Source organism: Octopus sinensis, unplaced genomic scaffold (assembly GCF_006345805.1).
Source record: "Octopus sinensis unplaced genomic scaffold, ASM634580v1 Contig14641, whole genome shotgun sequence".
In the NCBI taxonomy this organism is placed as follows: Eukaryota; Metazoa; Mollusca; class Cephalopoda; order Octopoda; family Octopodidae; genus Octopus; species Octopus sinensis.
In genome coordinates, this window is record NW_021833290.1 from 58,793 (window position 1) to 69,955 (window position 11,163).

The 11,163-nt window shown below is 34.2% G+C and overlaps 1 protein-coding gene across 5 annotated transcripts in view; it reads right to left on the reverse strand.

The window, feature by feature from the left end:
* LOC115230158 (P-granule-associated novel protein 1-like) overlaps window positions 1-10,951 on the reverse strand; it is a 39,083-nt gene extending 28,132 nt beyond the window's left edge. For 3 of the 5 annotated variants that reach the window (XM_036499526.1, XM_036499524.1, XM_036499523.1), the window contains exons 1-2: window positions 10,723-10,951; window positions 731-802 (exon numbers count right to left, since the gene is read on the reverse strand). In XM_036499526.1, coding sequence (XP_036355419.1) covers window positions 731-802; window positions 10,723-10,913 — 263 coding nt within the window. In that variant the 5' untranslated portion in view covers window positions 10,914-10,951. Of the gene's footprint in view, window positions 1-730; window positions 803-4,976; window positions 5,039-10,722 lie in introns of those variants that run through there. The other 2 variants (XM_036499525.1, XM_036499527.1) reach the window with 2 other exon arrangements.
* Window positions 10,952-11,163: the final 212 nt, after the last annotated feature.

An 11,163-nucleotide genomic window follows, 5' to 3' on the forward strand; every position in this document is an offset into this window, starting at 1 on the left:
AGATTATTTATTTCATATCGCTTCATTGTCAGAAGAATATTAGAAAACACACGCTTACAAGAAATATATCAGCAGTTTAATTGTATCAGGCCAAATATTCCAGCTTACAAGTACAGAAAGTATTTCAGGTTTACAGATAGAATGTATGTGACTATATTATTCGAATATATATTTTCCGCTTCCACTTCAGTTACATAAATAACGTGAAGTGAATGACAAAATTCGAAGTTGAATGATAATATCGAAACACGAAGGAGAATATTGAAATAAGAAATGGAGGAGGATGTAAAATATAAAATAAAGGAATAATATAGTCACATTTCACACAGAACTACACTTATATATGAACATACACATATACTTCAGCTAAATGTATTTGATGCAAACATGTAAACTCACAAACGTTACCATTTCTAATACAAATTCATATCAAAATCATTGGAATTTGGGGGAAAAATGAGTTATTGAGATGCGAATTGAAACAAAGCAACTACAATAAAGGAACATTATATTTTTCCTATTATTTCACTTTCTCCCCCAAATTCTCTCTCTTTCTTTCACATTGTCTCGCTTTCTCCTATTCTCTTTGTATCTTCTTAAATCTTGTTCATTCTACAAATTTGAATTGATTTTGTTTAGTTCAGTCTGAAATTTTATACATTTGTGAGCTTATATATCAGCATCAATTAATACTTTCGGATAATAGTATCAAGAAATTAAACGAACTTACACTGTTTTTAAATTGGAAAGCCCCGTGAATACACCTTCTTTGATGGTTGAAATGTTGTTCCCGAAAAGATATCTATAGCAGTAAAGAAAGAGTAAAATAGATTATATGGAAAATATTTGTGATACGACATCAAACACTGTGACATCTGAATGAAAGGAAGAAAAAGAAGAAAGATAACGAAGAAGAAAAGGAAGAAGAAGGAGGAGGAGGAGGCGAAGAGGAAGAAAAGTAGAAGAAGAAGAATTAGTAGAAGAAGAAAGGAGAAGAGGTAGTAGAAGAAAAAGAAGCGAAAGAAGGAATACCTGGAAAAAGGAGGAGGAGGATGATAAAAGGGAAGAAGAAGTAGAAGAAAAAGTAAAAGAAGAAGAAGAAGGGGATGGGAGGAAAAGAATAACAAGAAGAAGAAGATAAATATAAGAAAGACGAGAGGAGGAGGAGGAGAAGTAGGTGAAGAAGTAGAAATAAGAAGAAGAAGAAGGAGAAGAAGAACAACAACAAGTCGAAATAGAAGGAGGATGAGGAGGGGGAGGGGAAGAAGAAATATTGCAAGAAGAAGGAAGGAAAGAACAGGAAGAAGAAGATGTAGAAGTAGTAGAAGCAAGAAAAAGAAGAAAGATAACGAAGAAGAAAAGGAAGAAGAAGGAGGAGGAGGAGGCGAAGAGGAAGAAAAGTAGAAGAAGAAGAATTAGTAGAAGAAGAAAGGAGAAGAGGTAGTAGAAGAAAAAGAAGCGAAAGAAGGAATACCTGGAAAAAGGAGGAGGAGGATGATAAAAGGGAAGAAGTAGAAGAAAAAGTAAAAGAAGAAGAAGAAGGGGATGGGAGGAAAAGAATAACAAGAAGAAGAAGATAAATATAAGAAAGACGAGGAGGAGGAGGAGGAGAAGTAGATGAAGAAGTAGAAATAAGAAGAAGAAGAAGGAGAAGAAGAACAACAACAAGTCGAAATAGAAGGAGGATGAGGAGGGGGAGGGGAAGAAGAAATATTGCAAGAAGAAGAAGGAAGGAAAGAACAGGAAGAAGAAGATGTAGAAGTAGTAGAAGCAAGAAAAAGAAGAAGATGAAGGAGGTGGAGGAGAAGGAGATAGAGAATAACAAAAACAGAAGTGAAGAAGAAGAAGGAGGAGGAGGAGGAGTAGAAGAAGAAGTAGAAAGAAGAAGAGGAAGAAAAAAAGAAAAAGACAAAGAAGAAGAAGAAGGAAGGGGAGGAAAAAGGAGGAGGAGGAGTGTGAAGGAGGAGAATAAGTAGGAGAACATGAAAAAGAAGAAGAAGATGAAGGAGGAGGAGGTTGAGAATAACAAAAAGAAGAATATAAGAAGAAGAAAGAGGAGTAGGAGGAGAAGTAGATGAAGAAGTAGAAAGTAGTGGTAGAAGAAGACATAGAAGAAGAAGAAAAAAGAAGTAGAAGAATGAGAAGAAGAAATGAAAAAGAAGAAGGAAGGAACAGAAGAAGAAGAATTAGAAGAAGAAGCAGAAGAAGAAGAAAATGAAGCAGGAGAGGAGGGGAGGAGGAGAATAACAAGAAGAAAAAGGAGGAGGCGCGGAGAGGATTGGGTAGAAAAAAAGAAGAGGAAAAAAGAAGTAGAAGAAGGAAGGGGAAAAAGGAGGAGGAAGAAGATGAAAGGGAAAAAGTAGGGGTAGAAGAAAAAGAAGAAGAAGAAGAACAAGGAGGAGGAGGAGGAGGAGTAGATGAAGAAGTTGAAAGTAGAAGAGGAAGAAGTGGAAGAAGAAGAAAAAAGGAGAAGCGAGAGAAGAAGAAGGTTAAGAAGAAGTAGTAGAGAGAGAAGAAGAAGAAGAAAAAGAAGAAGAAGAAGGAGGAGAAGAAGGTGCAGCAGGAGGAGAGGAACAGAAGGAAGAAGAAGAAAAAGAAGAAGAAGAAGAAGAAGAAGAAGAAGAAAAAAGGAGAAGCGAGAGAAGAAGAAGAAGGAGGAGGAGGAGGAGAAGTAGATGAAGAAGAAGAAAAAGAAGAAGAAGAAGAAGGAAAAGAAGAAGAAAACGAAGGAAAAGAAGAAGAAGGCAGAATACGAAATGACAAAAAGATGAAGAAGAAGGCGGAGAAGGAGAAATAGAATAAGAAAAAGAACAAAAAGAAGAAGAAGAAGAAGAAGAAGAAGAGGAAGAAGAAAAATATAAAGCGGGAGAAGAAGAAGAAGAAGAACAACAACAACAACAACAACAACAAAAAGAAGAAAAAGAGGAAGAAGAAGAAGAAGAAGTGGAAAAAGAAAAAGATAAAGAGGGAGAAGAAGAAGAACAACAACAAAAAGAAGAAGAAGAAGAAGAAGAAGAAGAAGAAAAGATAAAGAGGGAGAAGAAGAAGAAGAAGAAAAAGAAGAAGAAAAAGAAGAAGAAGAAGAAGAAGAAGAAGATGACAATTTAAAAATGATGGTGTTCATGATGAAACTGAAAATGTTCTCATAATATCAGGAAATAATTCAAGGATAGAGCGATAAATTTTGGGCGAGAAGACATGGCTGAAAAATCAGGGAATATACGGAATCAGAAATCAACATATTCAAATGCACTCATACGCAATCTTATATTCATAGTATCAACGACGGAATGCGGTATGCACACTTACATCACACATATTCCCACTCACCTTTGTGGAAACATGGTGAGAGAGATTATTTATTTCATATCGCTTCATTGTCACAAGAATATTAGAAAACACACGCTTACAAGAAATATATCAGCAGTTTAATTTATCAGGCCAAATATTCCAGCTTACAAGTACAGTAAGTATTTCAGGTTTACAGATAGAATGTATGTGACTATATTATTCGAATATATATTTTCCGCTTCCACTTCAGTTACATAAATAACGTGAAGTGAATGACAAAATTCGAAGTTGAATGATAATATCGAAACACGAAGGAGAATATTGAAATAAGAAATGGAGGAGGATGTAAAATATAAAATAAAGGAATAATATAGTCACATTTCACACAGAACTACACTTATATATGAACATACACATATACTTCAGGTAAAAATATTTGATGCAAACATGTAAACTCACAAACGTTACCATTTCTAATACAAATTCATATCAAAATCATTGAAATTTGGGAACAAAAATGAGTTATTGAGATGCGAATTGAAACAAAGCAACTACAATAAAGGAACATTATATTTTTCCTATTATTTCACTTTCTCTCTTAAATTCTCTCTCTTTTTTCACATTGTCTCGCTCTCTCCTATTCTCTTTGTATCTTCCTAAATCGTATTCATTTTACAAATTTGAATTGATTTTGTTCGGTGTAGTCTGAAATATTATACATTTGTGACCTTATATATCAGCATCAATAATATCAAGAAACTGAACGAACTTAAAATTCTTTTAAATGTGAAAGCCCCGTGAATGCTCCTTCTTTGATGGTTGCAATGTTGTTGTTCCACAGTTCTCTATAGCAGTAAAGAAAGAGTAAATTAGATTATATGGAAAAAATATGTGATACGACATCAAACACAGTGACATCTGAATGAAAGGAAGAAAAAGAAGAAAGATAACGAAGAAGAAGAAGAAGAAGAAGAAGAAGGGGAAGAAGAAGAAGAAGAAGGAGAAGAACAAGAAGAAGAAGAAGAAGAAGAAGAAGAGGAAGTAAAAGAAGACGAAGACAAAGAAAAGGAAGAAGAAGAAGAAGAAGAGGAAATAGAAGAAGACGACAAAGAAGACGGAACATGAAGGAGATGAAGAAGGAAAGAAGAAGAGGAAGTATAAAAAGAAGAAAAAGAAGAAGAGAAAGAAGAAATTGAAGAAAAAGGAGGATGAGTAGGACGAAGAGGGGAGGTTGAGGAGGAGAATTGCAATAAGAAGAAGAAAATTAGGAGAAGGAGGTGGACGAGGAGGGGGAATAGGAGAATTACAAGAAGAAGAACAAAAACAACAACAACAACAACAAAAATATTATCTCGGTGGAAGTGTGGATAAATAACCACACGGAACCTCAGAATCAACAGAACAATGTGTAAGAAAATAGTAGCTAAAACTTATATTAATAGTGCAGATACAGACATACATATGAACATACACATATATATTTTCAGGAATAACATTTTTATGCAGACAATTATCAACTGACAGTCATTGACATTTCAGACTCAATCAAATAAATATAAGACGAATATGAGAACTGAATATGATTTACAGTAATAGAGAGTGAGAAAACATGGAAATAAGGGGATATTAAATTTAAAGACATAGTATATTCCTCATGTATAAACGACAACATTGAAAGAACTTACAATTTCTCTAAGCTGTGAAGGCCTTGAAACATCTCTTTTTCAATCCTTGAAATTTTATTGTAGCCAAGATCTCTGAAGCAGGAAACAATATTGGTTAGATTAACATAGTGTGAATTGCGATAACATATTCAATATTGTTCTTTATGGAAGGAGACAAAATTATAGGAAAATATACAGAAGAAGAGGAACGAAAGAGATTAAGGAGAAGAAGAAGAAGAAGAAGAAGAAGAAGAAGAAGAAGAAGAAAGAGAGGAGGGGAGGGAAAAGAAGAAGTCAAGGAGGAAGAGAAGGGGGGAGAAGAAGTAGAAGAAGGAGGAGTTGGAGGAGGAGGGGAGGTGAAGAAGGATGAGGACAGGGAAGGAAAGGAGATGCAGGAGGGGGAGGAAGGGAGGAAAATAGGAGGAGGTGCAGAGGATAGAGTATAAGAAGATATAGAAGATTAAAAAGTGGAGGAAGAATAAGATGAAGTAGAAGGGAGAAGAAAGGGGAGGAGGAGAAGAAGAGAAGAGGAAGAAGAGAGGAGAAGAAGAAGAAGGAGAGAAGAGAAAGAAGAAGTAAAAGGAGAAGAAGAGCGGAAGAAAATGAAGAAGAAGAAGAAGCATGAAAAAAGAAGAGAGAAAAAGAAAAAGAAGGAGAAGAAGGAAGAAGAGGAAAATAGGTGGAGGCGGAGGAGTAGGAGGAAGCGGAAGGAGAAGAAGAGGACAAAGGAGAAGGAGGAGGAAGAGAAGTAGGAGAAGAAGAAGAAGAAGAAGAAGAAGAAGAAGAAGAAGAAGAAGAAGAAGAAGAAGAAAAGAAGAAGAAAAGAAGATGACACTTTGAATATCATGGTGTTGAAGACGAAACTGAAATTGTTCTTAAAATATCAGGAAATAATTCAAGGATAGATCGATAAATTTTGGGCGAGAAGACATGGCTGAAAAATCAGGGAATATACGGAATCAGAAATCAACATATTCAAATGCACTCATACGCATTCTGATATTCATAGTATCAACGACGGAATGCGGTATGAACACTCACATCACACATATTCCCAATCACACTTGTGGAAATATGGTGAGAGAGATTATTTATTTCATATCGCTTCATTGTCACAAAAATATTAGAAAACACACGCTTACAAGAAATATATCAGCAGTTTAATTGTATCAGGCCAAATATTCCAGCTTACATGTACAGTAAGTATTTCAGGTTTACAGATAGAATGTATGTGACTATATTATTCGAATATATATTTCCCGCTTCCAATTCAGTTGCTCTATTACATAAATAACATGAAGTGAATGATAAAATTCGAAGTTGAATGATAATATCGAAACACGAAGGAGAATATTGAAATAAGAAATGGAGGAGGATGCAAAATATAAATAAAGGAATAATATAGTCACATTTCACACAGAACTACACTTATATATGAACATACACATATACTTCAGGTAAAAATATTTGATGCAAACATGTAAACTCACAAACGTTACCATTTCTAATACAAATTCATATCAAAATCATTGAAATTTGGGTAACAAAACTGAGTTATTGAGATGCGAATTGAAACAAAGCAACTACAATAAAGGAACATTATATTTTTCCTATTATTTCACTTTCTCCCCCAAATTCTCTCTCTTTCTTTCACATTGTCTCGCTCTCTCCTATTCTCTTTGTATCTTCCTAAATCTTGTTCATTCTACAAATTTGAATTGATTTTGTTTGGTTCAGTCTGAAATTTTATACATTTGTGGGCTTATATATCAGCATCAATTAATACTTTTGGATAATAGTATCAAGAAATTAAACGAACTTACACTTTTTTTTAAATTGGAAAGCCCCGTGAATACACCTTCTTTGATGGTTGAATGTTGTTCTCGGAAAGATATCTATAGCAGTAAAGAAAGAGTAAAATAGATTATATGGAAAATATTTGTGATACGACATCAAACACTGTGACTTAAGAATGAAGGAAGAAAGAAAAAGAGAAAGAAGATAACGAAGAAGAAGAAGAAGAAGAAGAGACATGGAAAATGAGGTGTTCAAGATGAAAACCGAAAAAGGATTGAAGAGAGAAGAAGAAGTAGAAGAAGAAGAAGGAGAAGAAGAAGAAGAAGAAGAAGGAGAAGAAGAAGAGAAGAAGAAGAAGAGAAGAGAAAAGAAACAGAAGAAGAAAAAAAATAAAAAGGCGTAAAGATGAAGATTACAAGAAAAGAAGAAAAAAGAAGAATACGAAGAAGAAAAAGAAGAAGAAGAAGAGAGACGAAGAATAATAATAAGAAGAATAAGAAGACCAAGAGGAGAAGAAGAAGAAGAAGAAGAAGAATAGAAGAAGAAGAAAAGAGGAGGAGGAGAGAAGAAGAAGAAGAAGAAGAAGGAAGAAGAAGAAGAAGAAGAAGACGGAGAAGAAGAGAGAGAAGAAGAAGAGAAGACGAAGAAGAAGAAGAAGAACAAGAGGAAGAAGGCAGAAGATGCAGGAGGAGAAGAATATCTTAATGTGGCAGCAGTTTCATGTTTATTTCTTACTTGACTTGCACAACCTCGAGTATCCGCTTCGCCTCTCTATGTACCAACACACACATCCACACACATACACGCACATATACGCACATACACACATATATGCTCAGAAATATACACACATATGTATATCTACCTCTGGGTGCGAGTATGTGTGCGAACCTCGTCCCGGTAGTGGTGTTCTTTTTACCTGTCGATATAGTTTATTATCGAATCTAAAGGTGTTGTCTTCTAGTTCCCGGCGTGTGTCTTTGGAAATGTGTTTTGAAGCGTTCGTCCATCCGTCCGCTATGTTTTTCTACCCAGTGTTTGATTGCTTCCAGGCCCAAAGTGTGATGTATTTGTACAAAGATTAGTCAAATCTTTTAAGTATAGTACGTTCTGGGACAGTGGGTGGAATGTGTTTGATGAAATCCATATCGTCTCGGGTATAGCTGGGCATTAATGGGCACAACGGTTTGAGGAGTATATCCAAAAGATGGCTCAGTTGTTGTGTTGGGGCTCAGGGTCCAGCAACTGTTGGTCTCAATTTGATGTCAGTAGGTCTTAGTATTTTTATATGCTGATCCTTGCATTTTGGAGCATTCGCAGATCTTGGGTGATCCATAGAAATTACTCTCTTTCATTACAGAGCTGCATAAATAATCTTTCTCATTATCTGTGAACGAACGTTGGTATTCATTTATCTGACTTTTGGGTGTATTCATTATTACTTTTTCCGGGTGTCTTGGTTCTTCCTTGTAGCAGGATTGGTCTGTTTCCAATATTTTATTTTTATAGTAGTCTTGGTCCGTGACTGCTTTCACCCTTCCCTAATCGGTTTCTTTTAGGATGATTGAATTGTCATTCTTCAGTTTGTAAGGCTTTCTTTTCTTCTTCAGGAAGGTTCTGTTCGCTTTACGGATATTTTATTATATATGATATAAAACGGATTTAAGTCACCACGTAAAGTATGAATGAAAAACACATATGCATGTAAAATATGAGAAAAGAATGGATGTTCAAAATATTTGTGATTTGAATTAGATTTACAAAGCCTTCGTTGCAACATCAGTTTTCAGTGGAAGATATTTTTATCATCTCAGAAGTCAGCTTTATTTATAAATATCTTGTTTCTGTCCAATGAGCATTCCATTTGTTATTACACTTTGCTGTCAAAAGTAATTTACCTTTGCAAAAGTAAACTCCTTTCCTTTGCTTAGTTGATGCATAAAAGTTCTTCACAAAAATAAACCCCCAAAACTTCAAGACTGAAATAATAGACTAGGAAGGAAAACATAACAGAAATAGAAAGGGATTTATTAATAGAACTGGTGATGGTAGAGTGGGGAAACCCTGATATAATTTTGAGTCATGTGCTACAAAGGAGAACAACCTTACATGGTGATTTAACTGGCTTAGGGTGTTATTTAAAAAAGGGATGTAATTACATACATTGCCTTAGTTTTTTAGTCTTTGTTTAGCCCTTTGCTCCTTACTCTTGCTGTATTAAACCTCAGTTTGTTCCCATTATTAACCACCTATGCTAAATCCTTCATCCCCTAAATAGCATCCCTGTTCATCATTCCTGTAAAGGTTGACCTGCAACAGCTCAAACGGAATATTAATGATATCTGTCTCACAAGTATTGGAGATCTTGCAGGAGTTAAAAAACTTGTATGATCCTTTCTCCAAAATCGGTAAAATAAAAAGTGTGGGATTTTAACTCAGATCACAAACAACTGGACAATATACTGCAAGGTGTCATATTCGACGTCCTCATAGTTGCATTTGTTCATTGAACTGTTATGGTTCTTTATTGATCTCGGAAATGAATGACCCAAGGTTGACCTTGGCGGGACTTGAAGTCAGATTGCCGAGTGTCAGAACGTGATGTATTCTGCTAGACGGTCAAATGATTTGTGCCAAACCTCGCTCAAGTTATGAACGATGAAAATATCTAACTTATTAAACAGAACTTCAACTTTACTATTCAACATCTTGAGTTATACGAGATTTAGGAATTCTATTATTGAAACTTTTCTCTTTATTTTACATTAGGATTTCTCATTTTGTCAAAACGTTCCAAATGTTTTGAGAAATAGATCTGATCGAATGAATTGATCCACTTTAGTATTAGGATATTTGATTAAAACTGAAAGTTTAAGGTGATTAATGCAATGATGCAAGCCAATTAACTGGAAGTAATCACCTGGAAGAGCAATGTGTTGCAACAGAGTATTTGTTATGATTTATGTATCAAATAATTACTCTTTTTTATTCTATTCCATTTCTTGAGACGTTAAATTTTAATAATTTACTTAAAAATTGCGTAAGATTTCAGGTGAACGGGGATACATCAATCAGCCGAAACTTCAAATAACCTTCCATAATTTTGTAATAAGGTTTATTGTGTTCATGATAGGGTAAATTTTTCTGATGACATTCTATCAAAAATAAATTCCTCATAATTTGTTAAAATAACACTATTTTGATTTCTTCACTTAGGTATTTTAAGAATTTGGTAATTTAAGCGGATCTCGTCATTATCTGCTGTTTAATCCATCTGTTTCATTTTTAATTATAAAAATAATAATTTCTTCCATAGGAACAAACCTGAAATTTTGGGAAAGGGACAAGTCCTTTACATTGATCTCAGAGATTAATTGCTATTTATTTTACTGACTCCAAAAGAATGAAAAACAAAGTCAACCTCGACAGAATTTAAAATCGAAACGTAAAGACGAACGAAATACCGCTCAACATTTTGTCTGGCGTGCACAACGATTCTGATAGCTCGCTGCATATTCTATTATAAAATTAACACAAACAATAATTAACAATTATTCTGTGACACGATCAACTGATATTATATCATATTACTGTAATAATAAGCAACAATTCAACTAATTAATGATATAATATAACTATGTGGAATACACGTTTTCTTAGCACTAAAGTTTTTATACTGTCCGTTCATTGAATATACCGTAAGATTTGATAAGTTCAGACAAATGACATCAAAGTCAGATACTAGTCAGATCCAATCACTGTGTATGAGATGTTATATATTATAAATTCAATATGGTAAGAAACAGTTTATTTGACTTCACAACAGGTAACATATCGATTTGTTTTACTCTAACATAAGATTGTGCTTAAGGCTGTGAGATAAACAGCATAAGCGATTAGCTGAGAACATAATCAATGAGAATTTAAAATATTGGATGTGGAAAATACGTAGAAAGTGTCAAATACTTACAAATATTCAACATTCGTCGGAATTGGTTGTGGAATTGATAGTAAATTGCGACGTGCACAATTTATTCTCGTTGTAAGTGAATTGCAAGTACATATCTTGCATATATCTGAATCAGCTTGAGTCTCCAAAAACAATATCGTACACAGTATCAACACAAGAGACCGTCTATATGATACTACGTGGTGAAACATATTGCCAGGCGTAGATTTATCTGTAAAAGAAGAAAATAGGAAATGTCAGAGATTTCAATGTTATTAACTTCAAATTGCAGATTCTCCGAAGCAACTAAAATTCACCCCTGTTCCACATGACAAATATATTTTTGTTTTCGTGATTGGATATTTAAAGCTAAAAAATTAAATTTCGATAAATTAGTGTGAAGAAATTTATAAAAATATTATAGCTTTAACGCGTAATAATATCAAAGAAAACACCAAACAC